The 21,153-nt window shown below is 42.1% G+C and overlaps 2 protein-coding genes across 15 annotated transcripts in view; both read right to left on the bottom strand.

The window, feature by feature from the left end:
- Positions 1–3,269: 3,269 nt before the first annotated feature.
- LOC139537112 (RNA-binding protein lark-like) lies at positions 3,270–6,393 on the bottom strand. The gene is made up of 2 exons (XM_071338032.1): positions 6,195–6,393; positions 3,270–5,700 (listed from the first exon to the last, which is right to left on the bottom strand). Exon 2 carries the CDS (start codon positions 5,565–5,567, stop codon positions 4,611–4,613), a length of 957 nt encoding a protein of 318 aa, XP_071194133.1. The 5' UTR covers positions 5,568–5,700; positions 6,195–6,393; the 3' UTR covers positions 3,270–4,610.
- Positions 6,394–14,275: 7,882 nt separating this feature from the next.
- Positions 14,276–21,153, bottom strand: part of LOC139537111 (serine/threonine-protein kinase MARK2-like) — a 29,691-nt gene continuing 22,813 nt past the window's right edge. For 5 of the 14 annotated variants that reach the window (XM_071338019.1, XM_071338016.1, XM_071338023.1 and 2 more), the window contains exons 15-19: positions 20,351–20,488; positions 18,843–19,106; positions 17,573–17,599; positions 16,185–16,223; positions 14,276–15,804 (exon numbers count right to left, since the gene is read on the bottom strand). In XM_071338019.1, the coding sequence (XP_071194120.1) occupies positions 15,369–15,804; positions 16,185–16,223; positions 17,573–17,599; positions 18,843–19,106; positions 20,351–20,488 (904 nt within the window). In that variant the 3' untranslated portion in view covers positions 14,276–15,368. The remainder of the gene's footprint in view (positions 15,805–16,184; positions 16,224–17,572; positions 17,600–18,842; positions 19,107–20,350; positions 20,489–21,153) is intronic. The other 9 variants (XM_071338018.1, XM_071338026.1, XM_071338020.1 and 6 more) reach the window with 6 other exon arrangements.

Raw genomic sequence — 21,153 nt, 5'->3', positions numbered from 1 at the left:
GTCAATGAGTGTCGAATTTGGTCAACAAAAAATGTAATTGCTAAATTGCTACATGAGGCTTATTTGATCTAATAAAAGTTTCGTAATGGTTAGGTTGTTACAAATGCACTGATGTAAGTGGACACCCAAAAACCACATTTGTTTAACCTTTATTTAACTAGGCAAGTCAGTTAAGAACACATTCTTATTTTCAATGACGGCCTAGTGGGTTAACTGCCTTGTTCAGGGGCAGAACGACAGATTTTTACCTTGTCAGCTCGGGGATTCGATCTTGCAACTTTTACTAGACCAAAGCTCTAACCACTAAGCTACCTGCCTAACTTACCCTGTTGACATAAAGAAAGATATAGGACTCATCATTGATATAAGCTGTTTTAGCATGGACATTGCCATTGAGGGCTTCCACCATTTTAAAGTTGTCAACTGGGTGGAGATTCCCATGAGTTGGGAGCAATCAGCCAATAGGTAGGTTTCCATTGACCCAGGTTCGTTCGACAAAAGCAATGTTGCAACAACAAAAAATTGTGACATGTGTAATGGAAATGGCAGATGCAGGATAACTTTTCTAAAGATCTATTACATTTATATCCATTTGACTGGTGGATTTAGATTTTTTGTGTGTATTTTACTCCCCTTTTCTCCCCAATTTTGATCTTGTCTCATCGCTGAAATTTCCCAACGGGCTCGGGAGGCGAAGGTCGAGACATGCGTCCCCCGAAACATGACCCACAAACCGCGCTTCTTAACACCTGCCCGTTTAACCTGGAAGCCAGCCACATCAATGTGTCGGAGGAAACACCGTTCAACTGACGACCGGGGTCAGCCTGCAGGCGCCCGGCCCCCCACAAGGAGTTGCTAGAGCGTGATGAGCCAAGTAAAGCCCCCCCGGCCAAACCTTCCTCTAACCTGGACGACGCTGGGCCAATTGTGCGCCGCCCTATGGGAGTACCGATCACAGCTGGTTGTGATACAGTCCGGGTCTGTAGTGACGCCTCTAGCAACATGGGAGGCCCATGTGGATTTTCTTTTTTCAAAGTTTCTTTATTGCGACAAATAATGAAAACTTTGCCTTTCGGAAAAAATTATGGTTGCCGAACAGACTAATTTTGAAGGTACGCTGGGTGTGATGTAATCACGAAGCCTAATTATAAAGTTCCATTCCCAATTTAATTCTAAATGCCTACTGCTTGCAAAATCCATGTATTTAACTATAAAAATAATGTTTATTTCCATGACAAGGATTGTCTTGTCTTTCAAGAATGCCTGAATTGCTTTACATTAGACTGTGGCAATAAATACTCACATGAGAATTATTAGAATATGGCAAATGGTATAGAACATTTCTGGTCAGAACTGAAAAAGCGTGTGCGAGCAAGGAGGCCTACAAACCTGACTCAGTTACACCAGCTCTGTCAGGAGGAATAGGCCAAAATTCACCCAACTATTGTGGGAAGCTTGTGGAAGTCTACCCGAAACGTTTGACCCAAGTTAAACAATTTAAAGGCAATGCTACCAAATACTAATTGAGTGTATGTAAACTTCTGACCCACTGGGAATGTGATGAAAGAAATAAAATCTGAAATAAATCATTCTCTCTACTATTATTCTGACATTTCACATTCTTAAAATAAAGTGGTGATCCTAACTGACTTAAGACAGGGAATTTGTACTAGAATTAAATGTCAGAAATTGTGAAAAACTGAGTTTAAATGTATTTGGCTAAGGTGAATGTAAACTTTCGACTTTAACTGTATATGTTTAACACAGGGTACACAAACAGGTTGTAGCATCTGAGCGAGGTTGGCTACATTCCAAAAATATTTCAAGTTTTCCAGTCATTTGCTTCACGCACTTCATCAGATGCACTGGGGACACGCATTTCAATAGTCAACAGTGGCTTCCTTCCACTACTTCTGATCTAAAAATCTAGAATGGTATAAAAATAACAAACACAGGCTGAAATCAAATGAACGAATGAGTCATTTCACTTTACTGCAGATGATCGAGTGGCCATATTTTATGATTAAACTGTCTCCTTTGCTCATCTCCTGGATTGGCTTTTACTGCCCAGATCCTTCCATCAGATATCAGAAGTTCAAAACTGTCCTTTAAATATTCAGGTAATGCAGAATACTGGTATGCTATTTTACATAACAGAGAATTAGGTGTTCCCTTTTAACACAAAGACACACGCCATGAAGAACACAAGTCATGCCCAGCATTGGAAATCAATATAATTTATTGCACAGCAGATGATAAAAAAATAAGTCTTCAAAATGGCGGCTGTTGAAATTCACTTAATGATAAATGAATGACTAATCGTTATGCTTAAATACTTACAAATCCTTAAATATACCATAAGGAACCGTACACAGTGATGTGCTTTAGACAGAATGGAAAAGGAAAGAGGGTCGAAAGAGGACAGTATCCGATTCTAATCGATGTGCTTGAAAAGGGATCACATGGGCCAAATCCTAATTACTTTCCAGTTCTTTGTCCTCATTCTCACGTGTCAATAAAGTCCTTCAAGACCAGATCAGCAAGGACAGAGAAATAGGACATTTCAGATTAGATTTTTTGGACATAACTGAAAATGTGCACCATCGTGGGACCATGGATTAGACCGGGGAAGTGCACCATGGAGAGGTTGCAATGTTGCACACCATCTAAATAAATACTAAAACATTATCAGAGACCATGCTGGAGGCCCTGTACATCCTTACATTCAATTTCAGTACTTTCAGTTTTCCTGTCAAGCTCATTACACAACTTGTCACTTACCTTTTTCAGATGGATGAAAGCTTCCATAGAATAGCTTATGTACAAGATCAATTAAATAGCAGCAGGTAAGGGTTACATTATACCGGTCCTACTCCTCTATTTGGAGAAAGGAAGTGACTAAACAAAAGGGAAAAGCCATGTGTAAGGTCTTACACAAAAGTGAGTTTAGTCACAGTTTAGCACCCTGTGGGGGTTTGTTTGTGGAGGTAGGTTATATGAAAGTTCATGTATACACCCGACACCTTACCTTCTACAGATGTTTGACCTCCAAACACCTCAACACCATTGACATAGTTCTAAGCTACTCGCTTGACCACCGGTGAGGATGCTTTTCCCCCCCTTCAATTCATATTTGGTTGTAAAAGGACACAAATCATTTCAATTAAACAATTTGTAACTGTCAATCATGTATTTGAGCAAGAATTATTCCACTATCAATTCGTAAAGATAGTCAACTAAAAAATAAATGAAATGAAAAATCGACGGGATCAGAGGTCGAACATTTATTTAAGCGGCCAAATGACAACAGCGGCGGATCAAGACATTTGTTCATGTATTTCTTCTAATAAAAACAAGTCAGATTTGTCCTTATAGGCGTAGATTTCTCAATTATTTTATCTTGGATTACATCCATTTTATACAAAAACAAAAAGGACTTGTAACTCTACGGACAGCGAGTGATTCATATGCATAATGTCAAATAGATATACAGGCTGTGACTCCGGAGGTGCAACAATTTTTCGGTGGTTATCTTTTTATTTAGTCGTCAAGTCGATGAATCGGCCGTATCGGGTTTCGTTTCGGAGACAATGCTTTATCCTATGATGCTGCACCGAACGTGGCAAGGCCTTCAGATGAGATGAGCTTGGTCAGCTGATGCAGTGTGCATGGTTAGTCAGTCAGCTAGTTTGCACACAACAAACACCCCAACCTTTGAATTGTGGTGAATGACAAAAACCTGAGTGAGAGGGATTTTAGGGGACTAAAATCCTCAGGAAGAAAATAAAAATGTCTTAGAGAAAAGTGTATCAGGACTTGACAACAAAATAAATGTGATAGACAAGTATGATATAAATAACTTACCACTGATAATTACATATCAATTTCCCTTCAAACGGTCTCTAAAAAAGCAGAAATAGTTTTAGTCAGTGCCATCCACTCAATGTAGGGAGGGATTCCCCAATAGGTGGCCCGTAATGATTTTATTTGCCGATTTAGGAAATATGTTCACAAGTATTACTACGCATAAAGAGGTATATGTGATCATATTCCAATGTAATCAAGGTTTGAAATTATTCTGTTTTTGTCAAATATGATCTGTTTTGGATACTTGAGGTCAATTTTCAGTGTACAAATTATTTATAACTATGTTCCGGCTTTCCAACCCTCCGCTGAAAAAAAATCTGCCCACGGCTGAATGTAATTGGGGACCCCTGATATAGGGCCTACTACACAAAACTTAATTCCTATACTACATTAAAAAAATCCTAAACTCCTTCAAAAATTCAAAATATGACATTAATATTAACAAACATTCAAAGACACAAGCCTACCACCTCAAGTCTAAAAATCTGGCAACAATGAAACTAATATAAAACGCATTCATATACTGCTGATATGGCTGGTGATTATTCATGATCAACAAAAACTAGTCAAAATCAATAAGTGTGCTGCTTGACTTGACAAGTAAGCTTTATGAATGAACAGTATTGTTTCCATTACCCGTTTTTCTATATAATATACAATTGCACCCAGCTTAAGAAAAACTGCGCACTCATTGCCAACATACTCATACATCTTCCACCTAAATAAAATTTCAAAAAGTGCCCTTAGTAGCCCCTACCAAAACCATTGGAGTACTTCTCTTCAAAGTAATCATCCTTATCAAAGCCTGAGCCCAGAGCATAGCACATAGAGGAAGGAGGGGGCACAGAGCTGCCACCAACAAAATCTCGCTCGGCACCCCTTCGGGCATAGCTGGCAGAGGAAGGTGGGGGTGGAGACCAGCTAGCCAGGGGGCTGCGCTCCCGGTAATAACGGGAAGTAAGGGGGGGAGAAAGTGGCCGCTGAGGGAGTGGGGGAAGCCGTCGCTCATAAGGATCCTGCTCATAGTAACGTGAGGAGGAAGAGTATGGGTCATGGCGGACATGCCTCTCATATAGGTCACACTCGTAGTAGGCCCTAGGGGGGGGTGGGGGAAGGGGAGGAGGAGGGGGATAGCGACCACGAGGTGCGTAGTAGTCACCGTGTGGAGCTCGAGGGGGGAGGTAGTGAGGATCGTGGTGTGGGTGAGGTGGATAGTGGTGAGGGTAGTCATCCCCTCTGCCATTTCTGGCTTGATTGTTGCGGGAGATGGATACAAAGATCTTTTGGCCCTCCATTTTAGAGTGGTTTAACTTGGAAATGGCCTCATAGGCCTCATTTTCTCTCTGCATGTGCACAAAGGCAAAGTTCTTCACAATGTCACACTCTACCACCTTACCAAACGGTTGGAAGAGCTCTCTTATCTTAGCAGCTGTGGTCCCCTCAGGGACATTCCCTACGTAGATCTTGGTGGCATTGCGGACCTTCGTAGTGGCAAACTCCACAGTGATGGGCGCCCCATTCAGCTCATGCTTATGGAGTTCTGCCACTGCCTTCTGGGCTTCCTCCTCCTCATTCATGTGCACGAAGCCATAGTTTTTCAGAATGTCACAGTCTGACACCTGACCGTATTTCTCAAATAGAGTACGCAGTTCTGGTTCTGTGGTTGAGGAATTCACGTTTCCAACAAATATCTTCACCATTTTAGTACGGTAGCTAACAAGACACAGTCTTGACTTAGCTGTTGCAGAGAAAGGTGTGTATCAAGTGTAAATGAGGATTCCTGGAGGACTCTTCTTCAGCACTCAAACGGTGACAGAGCAGCTTCTTCAGTCTCTAAAACCAAAATTAAGAGGAGTTAGATAGCTATTAAGATCTCATTAGAAACGTTATAGTAAATTGGAGTGCTGGGGGTTTTCTCTGGCACACTCTTGGCTCTTAGGGGTTAACATTAGCTAGCTTGTTAGCTAGAAGCTTGTTGCAGACAGGCTAGTGTCGGAGCTGACTAGTATATTTGCTAGTACATTAGCTAGCTGACTGATAGCGAGTTACAAAAGGACTTACCAAATACCTTAGTAGATGTAGACTACTGTAGCTAGAAAAATAGTTTTGCTAGTGTATGTAAGGTTAGCGAGCGAGCTAGCTAGCCAACTAGCTAACAGAAAAGCTGCCAGCAGCAGGCTAGCGAACAACGTTATAGTAATGTTAGATATGTTTAACCGTTAGTAACGAACTACATCAAGCTAACGTTACCTAGCTACCTTTTGAGGTTGTACAAACCAAGTCACTTTTGTTTAGTCTATTTCTGTACAAATGAACTTTAATCTCACCTTGCCAGTTAGGTTACGTAGCTAGCTATGTAACGTTACCTTCCTTGTACTTTGATGGCTTCTCAACAGCCCCCACATCAGTTTCCACTAGATAACACAGCCACAAAGTCACAATTGTCTATATCGAAAACGTTTATGAAAATACAAACATGATTTTGGGAATTTAATTTAAGGTTAGGCATAAGGTTAGCAGTGGGGTAAGGGTTAGGTTTCCAATAATATTTTTATAAAATAAATTGTAGAAATAGGCGGGGTTTATGACTTTGTGGCTGTGGTAACTAGTGACTACACCTCACTGACAGCAAATGGCGTGAGTCAGGCAGCAAGCCAGCTGGCTAACTGAAGAAGGAAGAGGAGTTTGTCGTGCAGCTGCGTACCAATACCAAATATATTCTAATATAATATATCTGTGCCAATACAGTCTATAGTGGCTTCCTTCCCGTAGGAGATTCTCCTCGTCTTTCTTCTTTGGTGCGGTTTATCGGCGGTTTGCATCCAACGTTATGGTGCCTTACCGCCAGCTACTGGACTGGAGTGTGGGCCATAGACATGTAGAACGTAAATACTACCTGCCAGCCCTGTTGCTCTTAAAAAAGATACAATGTTTGAGACTATATCTAATGACGTTCTACTCAATATCCTCTTTAAACGAATTTCCTGTATCCCTTCTCCCTCATACTACATCTCATCCTCTCTCTTTCCCTCTGTTACTGCCCACACTGTAGCAATACATGCTCCATGGTCTCTGTTTCCTGGCAATAATCACACTTTCCTGTTGGATGCTTTCCTATCACATTTATTCAACTGGCTGTGTCCCACCCGTAATCTTGTCAAAATAGCCTTCTCTCTTCTGTCCCTTGCTGTCCCTTCCAGGCTGTATCACAACCGGCCGTGATTGGGAGTCCCATAGGGAGGCGCACAATTGGCCCAGCGTCGTCTGGGTTTGGCTGGGGTAGGTCGTCATTGTAAATAAGAATTTGTTCTTAACTGACTTGCCTAGTTAAATAAAGGTTAAATAAAATAAAAAATATTTTGCCATCCTCCCCGACTTTCCTCTGTACTTGAAATAAATGCCTGCCCTTAGTATCTCTATTCCACTGCTCCTGCCATCTATGCACCATCACTGTCCATATCAGGCATTTTGCCTCTTCCTTGCTCATTGAAACTACAACATCAACACCCCCACTACTAAGTGCTTGTTCAACCAGTACATCAACTGCCTCATTCCCCTCCACTCTCACATGGGCTGGGACCAAAGTAAATCCTTTCTGTATACACATTTGTCTAATCCTGCCATGGGTTTGTAGCACCTAATAAGGCAGGTCTTGTCTGCTATGTGAGCTTAAGGACTGGAGACTCATTAACACTGCACGTGAATTAGAGCAAATAACTACTCTGTTTGGCTTGACTTCCTCCACCCACTGCAAGGCCAACACTATCTCCTCCGTCCTTGACACAGAAACCGATGAGTGGTATTCTTCTTTGGTATCATGGCATTTGCACATTTTGTTTGTGCATGCCACCACCTACTGTAATGGGAGTGTGTGGTTAATCAAGTTACATTTTGTGATACCCCCCAAAATAATTTCACCACCAACTAACCCTACACTTATATACCACTATTTCATCTTCTTTTTTCACCACATTCCACTACTTTGAGCCGAATTAATCCTACACCAGGCTGACGGCCTGGGAGGATGGGACGCTTTTGTTAAACACACCTTGTAAGTCTTTTGCAGTAAAACCTCATACACACAAGTACTTCTCTGCAACTGCCACCACAACATCTACAGTGCATACTGAAAGTATTCAGACCCCTTGACTTTTCCCACATTTTGTTACGTTACAGCCTTATTCTAAAATGGATTAAATTAAAAAAAAATCCTCAATCTACACACAACACCCCATAATGACAAAGCAAAAACTGGTTTTAAGAAAAAAATTCAAATGTATAAAAAATAAATTAAATTAACTTATTTACATAAGTATTCAGACCCTTTGCTATGAGACTCAAAATTGAGCTCAGGTGCATCCTGTTTCCGTTGACCATTCTTGAGATGTTTCTACAACTTGGAGTCCACCTGTGGAAAAATTATATTGATTGGACATGATTTGGAAAGGCACACACCTGTCCTTATAAGGTCCCACAGTTGACAGTGCATGTCAGAGCAAAAACCAAGCCATGAGGTTGAAGGAATTGTTCGTAGCTCCGAGACAGGATTGTGTCAAGGCACTGATCTGGGGAAGGGTACCAAAACATTTCTGCAGCATTGAAGGTCCCCAAGAACACAGTGGTCGCCATCATTCTTAAATGGAAGAAGTTTGGAACCAACACGACTCTTCCTAGAGCTGGCCGCCTGGCCAAACAAAACAGGGCCTTGGTCAGGGAAGTGACCAAGAACTCGATGGTCACTATGACAGAGTTCCAGAAGGACAACCATCTCTGCAGCACTCCACCAATCAGGCCTTTATGGTAGAGTGGCCAGATGCAAGCCACTCCTCAGTAAAAGTCACATGACAGCCCGCTTGGAGTTTGCCAAAAGGCACCTGAAGTACTCAGACCACGAGAAACAAGATTCTCTGGTCTGATGAAACCAAGATTGAACTATTTGGCCTGAATGCCAAGCGTCACGTCTGGAGGAAATCTGGCACCATCTCTACTGTGAAGTATGGTGGTGGCAGCATCATGCTGTGGGGATATTCTTCAGCGGCAGGGACTGGGAGACTAGTCAGGATCAAGGGAAAGATGAACGGAGCAAAGTACAGAGATGAAAACCTGCTCCAGAGCGCTCAGGACCTCAGTCTGGGGCAAAGGTTCCCCCTCCAACAGGACAACGACCCTAAGCACACAGTCAAGACAACGCAGAAGTGGCTTCGGGACAAGTCTCTGAATGTCCTTGAGGGCCCAGCGTGAGCCCGGACTTGAACCCGATCAAACATCTCTGGAGAGACTTGAAAATAGCTGTGCAGCGATACTCCCCATCCAATCTGACAGAGCTTGAGAGGATCTGCAGAGAATGGGAGAAACTTACCAAATACAGGTGTGCCAAGCTTGTATCTTCATACCCAAGAAGACACTAGGCTGTAATCGCTGTCAAAGGTGCTTCAACAAAGTACTGAGTAAAGGGTTTGCTAAAATTTCTAAAAGCCTATTTTGCTTTGTCATTATGGGGCATTGTGTGTAGATTGATCTGGGAAAAACAATTTAATCAATTTTAGAATAAGGCTGTAACATAAAATGTGGAAAAAGTCAAGGGGTCTGAATACTTTCCGAATGCATTTGTAGGTTTTTCTATGATTTACATTCAATTTCTGCAGTACAGTTTCCATTTTTTTATTTGACCTTAATTTAACTAGGCAAGTCAGTTAAGAACAAATTCTTATTTTCAATGACGGCCTAGAAACAGTGGGTTAACTGCCTTGTTCAGGGGCAGAACGACAGATCTTTACCTTGTCAGCTCTGGGATTCGATCTAACAACCTTTTGGTTACTGGCCCAACGCCCGGCACAAAATCGCTCACGGGGTAACTGACATACACTAACATAACTTTGTCAGGTGAAGACTGATCAAAACTAAAACGGAAACAGGAGATGATGCAGCTGTTGAGAACCAAGGGATAACTATTCTAAGGACAAGCGCATATCTGTCTTCAATTACTATAGTGCAGAGCTGTTGCGGAAAATTAAATATTAAGATGGGATCAAGATAGAATTGGCAGCCAAAAACATCACATACTCTCTGATGTTCCCTGCAAAGCTACACATCACCCATGAGAGCAAGACCCACATCTTTGATTCAGTGCCTAATGCCAAGTCATTCCTGCGCTCCATTCGGATTACACCACCTTCCAGACCTGAGGACAGGGTCTGAAAAAAATATGCCAACTATGTGGCAAACTGTTGGGTCCAGAAGAAGTGAGAGACAGATGGACTCAAGGCCCAAGAAGTAGCCTAAAACTACCACAGAACATTTTCCAGTCCACATTGAGTGCATGGAATATTTCACCCATGCTGGTCTGTTTACGGGCTCATCCCTTTTTTTGCATCTAGGCTACCCCTATTAAACAAAGTGAAATTGTGTAGTGATAAATATTAGGTCAGATATACTATAATATAGGCCAAAATATGTTTCCACAATTGCCCCACTACTGGGTCTTGTGAGGATCCCCTGGTTTAAAGAACACAACACCAAGATCTGCAGTCCAGGAATGCGTAATTCTTCCGTGTTCTAATTCACTGTACAATCTCCTTTCATTTTAGCAGAGACACTTGTTTTTGTGTTGATTTTCACGTTGTTTCTATTAGAGGTCGACCGATTATGATTTTTCAATGCCGATACCGATACCGATTATTGGAGGACAAAAAAAGCCGATACCGATTAATAAAAAATAAATATATATATATATATATATATATATCATACACACACACACATTTTTGTAATAATGACAATTGCAACAATACTGAATGAACAATGAACACTTTTATTTTAACTTAATATAATACATAAATACACACACAGCTCTGAAGTGACAATGATATTGAAGAGTCTGCTTAGGAGACAAATACTCTCAACTGTTTGAATAAAAATAGAGTTTAAGTTACCTGTGATGAATGTTGAAAACAAAAACATTAATTTCTATATGCAGGAAATCCTATTTTAATAATGGGCATGGTTAGAATTGACAACCAAAGTGCGAGTCATAATTCCCATGACACCTAGCAAAATCTGAAAAGCGGTTCCTTCATTTATTCCATAGGATATTTTTAGATTCACTTAAAATAAGGTCTGTGTTTCGTGTAGGCTTACATCACCGTGCCAATTTTATAACTGTGTAGATATCCATAGGACAAGGTAACTCTGATCAATATTGGCAAAATATAAGCGAAGATAAAAAAAATTGTAGAGTGGATCTATGAAAATATGTTGACAAACGTTACCTTATCCTAGTGAGATTTACAAGGGTATCAAAACGTCGAGGCGGTTTAAGCCTGCACGAAACACAGCCCTTATTTGAAGTAGATCAATACATTCTCTATGGAATACATGAACGGTAAAATGACGAAGGAACCAATTTCAAATTCAGCCGCAAGTTATTACAGGAATTATAACGCGTCGACTATTTCTCTCTAAACCATATACCTTTGACTAATCCGGAAACTATCACCTCGAAAACAAAACGTTTATTCCGTTCCGTATTTTATCTAACGGGTGGCATCCATGAGTCTAAATATACCTGTTACATTGCACAACCTTCAATGGTGTCATAATTACGTAAAGTTCTGGCAAATTAGTTCGCAAAGAGCCAGTCGGCCCAAACTGTTGCATATACCCTGACTCTGCGTGCAATGAACGCAAGAGAAATTACACAATTTCACCTGGTTAATATTGCCTGCTAACCTGGATTTCTTTTAGCTAAATATGCAGGTTTAAAAATATATACTTGTGTATTGATTTTAAGAAAGGCATTGATGTTTATGGTTAAGTACACATTGGAGCAATGACAGTCATTGATTGATTGTTTTTTATAAGATAAGTTTAATGCTAGCTAGCAACTTACCTTAGCTTACTGCATTCGCTAACAGGCAGGCTCCTCCTGGAGTGCAATGTAATCAATGCAAGATTGGTTCCCCCGAGCTGACAAGGTTAAAATCTGTCGTTCTGCCCCTAGGCTGTCATTGAAAATAAGAATGTGTTTTTAACTGACTTGCCTAGTTAAATAAAGATTTAAATAAAGGTTTAAAAAAATAAAATAAAAAAATATCGGCAAATCTGCGCCCAAAAATACCGATTTCCGATTGTTATGAAAACTTGAAATCGGCCCCGATTAATCGGTCGACCTCTAGTTTCTATGTGTGTTTATTGCGCTGTGCTTTGTATTGAAACGGAAAACAAAAGAGCATTGCTTTCTGCAGTTATGGGTCAAAGGCAAAGGTCAATTCAAATCAAGGTCTGTTGTGATTTACAGGCAGTGGCCAGTTTATTAGGTACACCACCCCGCTCACAGAAATAGTTAGCTCCTACTGACAGTGAGTCACGTGGCCGTGGCTTGCTGTATAAAGGAGGCAGACAGATATTCAGTTACTGTTCGATTGAGCATTAGAAAGGGCAAAATGGGTGACCTAAGAAACTTTGAGCGCGGTATGATTGATCGTCGGTGCCAGGTGCCGTTGTTTAGGTATCTCAGAAAGGGCCGGGCCTCCTGAGCTTTTCACACACAACAGTGCCTAGGGTTTACCAAGAATGGTCCAAAACAATTCTAAAACATCCAGTCAACGGCAGTTCTGTGGGCGAAAACAGCTCGTTGATGAGAGGTCGAAGGAGAATGATAAGAATTGTGCAAGCTTACAGGCAGGTCACTAACAGGCAAAGAACTGCACAGTACAACGAGTTGTGTTCTGGCAATCTCGGAACGCACAACACGTCAGTCATTGTCATGGATGGGCTATTGCAGCAGACGACCACACCGGATTCCACTCCTATCAGCTAAAAACTAGAAGAAGCAGCTCCAGTGGGCACGCGATCACCAACACTGGACAATTGATGAGTAGAAAAACATTGCCTCATCCGACTAATCCTGGTTCCTGTTGCGTTATGCTGATAAAATATAAAAATGAAATATCACATTTACATAAGTATTCAGACCCTTTACTCAGTACTTTGTTGAAGAACCTTTGGCAGTGATTACATCCTCGAGTCTTCTTGGGTATGACACTACAAGCTTGGCACCCCTGTATTTGGGAGTTTCTCCCATTTTCCCCTGCAGATCCTCTCAAGCTCTGTCAGGTTGGATGGGGAGCGTCACCGCACAGCTCTTTTCAGGTCTCTCCAGAGATGTTCAATCAGGTTCAAGTCCGGGCTCTGGCTGGGCCACTCAAGGACATTGAGACTTGTCCCGAAGCTATTCCTGCGTTGTCCTGTTGGAAGGCGAACTTTCACCCCAGTCTGAGGTCCTTAGCGCTCTGGAGCAGGTTTTCATCAAGGATCCCTCTATACTTTGATCCATTCATATTTCCCTTGATCCTGACTAGGGATGGTGCCAGGTTTCCTCCAGACGTGACGCTTGGCATTCAGGTCGAAGAGTTGGATCTTGGTTTCATCAGACCAGAGATTCTTGTTTCTCATGGTCTGAGTCCTTTAGTTACCTTTTGGCAAACTCCAAGCGGGCTGTCATGTGCCTTTTACAGAGGAGTGGCTTCCATCTGGCAACTCTACCATAAAGGCCTGATTGGTGGAGAGATCCTTGTCCTTCTGGAAGGACCTCCACAGAGGAATTCTGGAGCTCAGTCAGAGTGACCATCAGATTCTTGGTCACCTCCCGGCCCAAGGCCGTTCTCCCGATTGCTCAGTTTGGCTGGGCGGCCAGCTCTAGGAAGAGTCTTGGTGGTTCCAAACATCTTCTATTTATGAATGATGGAGGCCACTGTGTTTTTGGGGACCTTCAATGCGGCAGACATTTTTTGGTACCCTTCCCCAGATCTATGCCTTGACACAATCCTGTCTCAGAGCTCTACGGACAATTCTTTCAACCTCATGGCTTGGTTTTTGCTCTGACATGCACTGTCAAACTGTGGGACCTTAAATAGACAGGTGTGCGCCTTTCCAAGTCATGTCCAATCAATTGAATTTACCACAGGTGGACTCCAATGAAGTTATATAAACATCAAGGATGATCAATGGAAACAGGATGCCCCTGAGCTCCATTTTGAGTCTCATAGCAAAGGGAATACTTATGTAAATAAGGTATATTTTTTTATTATATAAATCTGCAAACATTTCTTAATTAAGACCAGTTTTTGCTTTGTCATTATGGGTTAGTGTGTGTAGATTAATGAGGGATAAAAAAAAAAAATACATTTTAGAATAAGGCTGTAACGTAACAAAATGTGTAAAGTCAAGGGATCTGAATACTTTCTGAACGACTGTATATACATTAGTAGCATATCTGTAATGTTTATGGTGAAAATAATGAGTCTCTTAAGCTTGTGCAATTGTTCTGCATTTTCTTCATCAGCAATATGTGTGCATATTAAAGTGGGCTTCTATAACAGATAACAAAACTGAAAAGCACAAACAAAGAAATCATCCAACTTTGTTTATTCTTATAATAACAATATTAATAATTATTTTCTCCAGAGAAAGGCAAGGGAACTCTGACTCAGACATTCCAGTGCAGCACATTGAAACCAACCAGCAACTCTTAATTACATTACAATCCACCAATAATTATCAATTGGCCCTTAATTATTTAAATCAGATAAATTACCCCTGCTGTAAAAAAAGGAAAAAAAAGAAAGAAAAGAAAAAATAATATTTGAAGGGGCTTGGGGAGCAGGCAGGTGAAGGCTCGCAATCAGAGTGCAAAGAGTTCAAGTCTGCACTTCCATGGTAGCCTCAAGTAAGACACTGTACTATGATGTAAAAAATGGCAGAAGCTTTCTGAACCACACAGAAACACCTTGTGCAACTGTCATTAGCTGATCAAAATTAGAACATGATGTGAAAACCAATTTACAGCTGTAGTGAATATGCGTTGTACCTCAGATACATCTGTCTAATCATGTTGTACATTCAGTGTCAAACTGCAGCTCTCTTCATCTGTTCAAAACAGACAGCTGAAAATGGGGGCAAGATGCTCAAGTACAGTAACATGGTGCTTAGACCATAGATTGGGCTTGGTGCAGGATAAGCAAGGGAGAAAGGCCTGAGGGTTACAGCTGGCTGAGTCCAGGGCCATTTTGGGCTCAAAATAAAAAATAAGAAAACCTACAAATCAGTTCATTAATTTTTAAACTCATTTCCTTTCATATTTTCCACCAATAAATGTATTTAGGAAAAAGATGATTGTGAGGTTTAAGAGAAACAAAACTGTCTCAGAAGACAACAGAAAAGTCAGAGGGGCGAGAGAGGGGCCAGAAACCCCAAACTGAAAAAAACATCCCCTCCCAAGAAAATTAACAATTCCCTCAAAACGGTCTATACACACACACACAACCTCCCCTAGCCACTTTGCTCCCTCCCACCCACCCCAAAAGTCTCTCCATGCTCCTTTGCCTTCATCTCAAAAGCTCTCAGTTCAGTCTCAAAGTTCAGCCTCTTTGCCTTTGTGCTCCAGTCTGTCTCCATCCACCATCCGACTCATTGTTATCATCACTACCCCTCTTCCAACAAGCTCACAGTTTGAGCTCATTGGCAACCTTGGAGGCGATGTTCTTGAAGGCGATGGATGTGCCAGAAATGCGCTTAAAGCGAACCCCGTTAAGGGAGAGGCGGGGCAGCTTGCACACCTCCATCTCCCACTCGACAAAGTCGTCACGGGCGGGATTCTCAGACACACACAGCAGCATGTAGCGCTCTCGCAGCTCATACTCGCAACTGTTGGAGTCCAGAACCTTCCGGATCTCCTTCATCATCTCGTTGGGCTCCATGGAGGAGGTGGTTTTCATGCTCCAGGTGAAGCGCAGCGAGCGGGGCTTGTTGTCCTTGGAGGTCAGGCCTGGGGTCGTGGTGCTGGGCACCGTAGAGGTGGAGGACAGGGAGTCCTTGTTCTCGTCTCCTGCAGAGCCCAGGGTGCCCTTCTCCAGCTTCTCAGCAGTGGTCAACATGGGTCTGAGTTGGGAAAGTAGGAAAGGAGAGTAAATATAATAAAAGGCATGGACAGAATGAATGAAAAACAGACAAAACAGCAAGGTTACAGGCTGGTTAACAATGCATTCAATCACAGGGGTAACCAATGACAGCATGAGCATGAAACATTTAAGTTGTGCATTTACATGGACTCTTCAATGAGCAGCAGAATACATGCGTCTCTTTCTGTTATTAAAAGATCAATGCTTACATTGTCAAAACCGAAGGAGCGCTACTGATCATATATAAATCAGCAAGCTATTCTTTACACCACCTAAATCAATTCATCTAATCATTATTTGATTGACATTTTTTTCACTGAATCAACAGATTGATCAAATTGTCACCATCGTAATCCTCACCTGTTGGCCTCATCTCGACCCTCTCCCTCATACGGGCTCCTCAAAGAAAATCGGCAAAAGTTTAGTCTCCCCAAATTCCAATTAGACTTTATTACCAGGTTAGAACAAACACCATCAACTCCCATTGCAACCCCTGCACCTTCAAATTCCAGATTCCATAGTATTTTTCTTAGAAATTATACTGTATGTATCCATAGATTTCATTCATGTGAGCTCCACTACATTTTAGAGGGCTATGAGGAAATAACTAGGTATCTCTACTAATACCTCTACTAATTCTATTTCAAATCCCCTAAAATTATTTACACCCCCCCCCCCCCGAAGTGGAATCACACAATCCATGGATACGGCTGTATTTGTGTTTAGCATACAACTGGAATGAACAGTCAGAGATCACATCTTTGTCTGTTATGTTAATAAGGCCCATCACCACCATCCAATAACCCCTCTCCTCAAACTCCCACAGCAAGGCATCCATAAGAATAAAATAAACAGCATCGGTCAGATGCATATGCAGGCATTCTGCGGACCTATTCTCAGTTTCCCAAGGTGCCCAAAACCTTAAGTCTGTGCCCACCACAATTATACGACGTCAAATACATGCACTCCTTGACGCAAGTTTTAGTAAACGTCAAAATTCAATCTTCATCACTTTCTTGCTGAGAATATTATATTAGTGCCAAGAAAGACGGCTCGAATGACACTTCAGGGAACTCATTCGAAATAGAAACAAAAATAAGCCAAGTTAAGAAAAAGAAACAGCAGGACGTTGCTGAAATATGAGGTTGTTTAGTGCAAACTGCAAGCCAGGACAGTGGCCTGGTATCAGACAAAAGAAATGCAGGAGAAATCCCTCCCAAAATCAACAGCAATAATCCCTACTCCTGTCTGAGCATGTAATGTTGAAAGCCGTAACCACAATACAGGCAGCTGACAAAAGCATTAAAGAGTTCAGAAGAATGCGTGTTCTTCTAAACAATCACCATCTGTCTGTATTCTAAGCTTCTTAGCTTTATGCACACTGGGTAGCATGGCATGATCACAGACTGGGCTGCACGGAGGGTTTTCTATTCAATTGGCCAAGGACCCATAGGGCAACACTCAACACTAACCGAGACAAAAGGAAACAGGGATGAGAGAAAGCAGAAAGGGAGGAGTATCATTCACTGAGGGATGACGAGAGCAGCAGATGACGGTGAACCAGGCGATGGAGAGCAGGGTGTTAGTATAAAAAGGCAAATCGTTACAAAAATAAATCCGTAAAAAATATTTAAAAAATATTTAAAAAATAAAAAGGGTAATGACACATAAAATAGCCTCACAGTGGAGAGATACGACACAAGGTAATAGTTGAGGAAAAACTCAAGGGTGTGGTTATTTTTGCCTACCTTCTGGGGAATCTGAATGAGAGATTTCTACAAAAAAGGGGAGGGGGGAAGAAAAAGCAAACTGTATGTACACAAACGTGCGCATAAACAAACCACAGCAAATCTGTTATACATGTCAGTCAACTGAAAGAGATGAATATTCCCCCCGGTGTCCCTCAGGAGGTGAGCTGCTTAAGTCAAACAGTTTGTCACTAAATGGCTGTTAATGTAGCTTGACATTACCATAGTCTTCAGGATGTTAAAGGCAGAGCAGTTACATGAACAAACTCGGATTAGGACTAACGTTTGCACTGGATGGGAGACATGCATGCCAATTATGATATATTTACACTGTGTACAAAACATTAAGAACACCTGCTCTTTCCATGACAGACTGACCAGGTGAATCCAGGTGAAAGCTATGATCCCTTATTGATGTCGGTTGTTAAATCCACTACAAACCAGTGTAGATGAAGGGGAGGAGACAGGTTAAAGAAAGATTTTTAAGCTTTGAGACATGGATTGTGTATGTGTGCTATTCAGAGGGTGAATAGGCAAGACAAAAGATTGAAGCGCCGTTGAACGGGGTATGGTAGTAAGTGCTAAGCTTCACCGGTTTTTGTCAAGAACTGCAACGCTGCTAGGTTTTTCCATAAATCAACAGTTTCCCGTGTATCAAGAATGGTCCACCAACCAAAGGACTTTCAGCCAACTTGACACAGAAGCATTGGAGTCAACATGGGCCAGCATCCATGTGGAATGCTTTCGACACCTTGTAGAGTCCATGCCCTGACGAATTGAGGCTGTTCTGAGGACAAAATTGGGAGGGGGGGGGGTGCAACTCAATATTAGCAAGGTATTCTTAATGTTTTGTACACTGTGTATAACACCTTACATTCTGAGTGTTGTACAATTTATCAATAAAACAATTAAACTATAGCAAGATACTCAGATTTGTATTTGAAGGTATTTCTACACAGAGTAACTTCCCTAGCTGCTCCAACTACATATGTGTGGCAACTGACCATAGCAACAGAAATATGCACAGCTCCAAACCAACTCAAAAAAAAAAAGAGGGGAGTACTTGTAGTCAAGCACAAGAACATTATGTCCAGACAAAAAAAATTATCACAGGGACACAGTGAAGAGAAGAACGAACATTCCAAAAACCACAATGCACAAACATGAATACCTCACACTCTCATTCACTTAAGGCAAGATGTTCAACACCAGGATGTGATCAGCAAAACAGAAAATCACATCACAGGTCCCCGTTCCCCCATTCTCTCACCTGCGCACAAATTTAGAGGTGAACTTGCTGAAGATACCAGTGCCCCCAGCTCTTCGGGCCTGGCTGTTCCCATAGGAGAGGGAGGGGGATGCTGGGGGACCATTGTAGGTGGAGGCATGCTGGTCCCGTGTCGCCCTCTGCTGCCCGGCACTGAAAGTGCTTCTGGTGGCCACATTTCTGGGGAAATTGGATCGCTCAGTCGCCGTGGAACTGCTGACGTTGTGGGCAGAGGGAGACGCCACTGGTACTCTCAGAGGGGCAGTGCTGTTTTTATAGTTTTGTGAGTAGAATGAGTAGGCAGAGGAGACATTTATAGATTTCATTATCACCGTTTTCCCCATTGCTGAAGCTATTTCCCACAAAGAATGTATGATAAAAACATAACTGAGCTTGAGATAGTGAAACAAAAGTTCAGTAAATGCATATAATTTCTATACAAATGCCACAGTTGTAAGACTGATTAAGCCTTTGGCAAAAGGAATGTGTGCAACAATGTAGCTGCTTCTATTAGGCTACAACATGCCATCCACACCGCAAAATCCCCCATGATTGACTTTAATCTTGAAAGATGAAGCCTAGTAAAATGACATATTGCCCAGAAAACGATTACAGCCTCGTGACCCGGCATGGGCAGCAGGTATAAACTACAGACTTGGAATTTGAGGCCAGTGAAGCTTTGTTGAGTGTTAAAATCAGAGGCACTCTGCATTATCACATAATCAGCGTGACACAGTAGGATCAGCTAACAGGGTAACAACAAATGCAGCATCACTACAAAGAAGGAAAGGTTGGGGAAGGGGCATGGAGCTGTGATACTGTTGATTATGTCATGGACCACTCATTGTCATTGAGGTTATAGCGAAACCACGTAGTGATAAAATGGATTACGTGTTAACCAATTGATAAGTGAATGACATCCTACCATTATAGCTCATTCACTAGGATTTTTTTTACAATGTGCATGGCCCATGAGATGTCAGATTCTGTATGGACAGGGAGTTACAGGAGGTATTAAAAAAAGATTACATGACATGCACACCAGCCAGGAGCTGAGAGAGTTCCGGCTCAGGCAAAAACAGGGCGGCACCGGCCGGGCCACGTTCAAAGTGTGATGGTGTTTGATGTGTAACTGAGGGTTTGCAGGTACACATGAACCACGGGTTGGCAGGTTCTGGATTTTATGTGCAATATTTGTGGTAGGACTGGTCAGATAAGAACAGAAGTGTTGGGGAGAAAAATATTTCCCAAAGAAGTGGGGTGCTTGTAGGGTGAGTTTCAGGGGGTGGGGAAAGTGGCAGACATTGAAAGCACCCTACTTTTTCTGTTGCCCTTCCAGTAATATTGCTACCCTTTTAACCCCTACATCTGTGATCTTTCTCTACCTATTTTGAATACCCAATGCTGAGAACTGCCACCAGGGACCATCTAACTCAAACCCTTTCATATCCACTCTATTCTCCCTTCTGACGAGTGGCTGTCCTTGTGTTCCCCGCTCTGGTGACACTTGCCTGGGCCGGTGTGCGTGGATGTCTGAGGGGGTGGGATGGGCAGAGGTGGACAGGGACTTGTGGTGTCGGGGGCGGGAGGAGGAAGAGAGAACTGCGGCTGCCGAGGCTGTGGAGGCGCGGGACCCTGGGGTGGTTAGGCTGGGGGAGAGAAATTAATAAACCCAGTGCCGACCGTCCCCCCGTGAGGGGTGGAAGAGGGCCATGGGGTAATCAAGGTTAGAAGTGGGGAGGAAGCGGGGGCACACGGAGGGAGGAAAACAACACAGACAATAAGATAAGGCAGATTTGTATTAGATGACTATACAGAACAGCTTCCATTAAGGGAGCTCAATGGAAGACTGCATTACTTCTGGGAAGCATTGCACTCCAAAGAGATGGAGAGAGAAACTGTCAGAACAGAACACAAGTTTGAGGAAAGAAAAAAAGTTGCTTAAAAAAATGCGTAAAGGAATAAAATGCATAAAATAAAATAAAATGGGGACAATGTGAATGTTACAAACCCTATTAAATTAAAAAGGCATATTTGACATAACATTGTGTGAAAGGGCCATTCTGTCAGTGAGGAGAATGTGTGCTACTGTGTTCAACCAATAGTTTAGTTTAGTAGCGATGGTGCTGACCACACTGTGTCAGTTTGCCCTCTCATCATCTCTTTCAAGCAAACATGTCTTAGCCACATGCTGTTGGCAACGCTGCTCCCCCTCTCCCACACAGAACATGTTCTTTTTTAAAATGTTTTATTTTACCCCCTTTTCTCCCCAATTTTCGTGGTATCCAATCGCTAGTAATTACTGTCTTGTCTC

The sequence above is a fragment of the Salvelinus alpinus genome, chromosome 13 (genome assembly GCF_045679555.1).
Source record: "Salvelinus alpinus chromosome 13, SLU_Salpinus.1, whole genome shotgun sequence".
In the NCBI taxonomy this organism is placed as follows: domain Eukaryota; kingdom Metazoa; phylum Chordata; class Actinopteri; order Salmoniformes; family Salmonidae; genus Salvelinus; species Salvelinus alpinus.
Note: the sequence above shows the minus strand (reverse complement) of the source record. Positions and strands in the feature narration are given on the sequence as shown.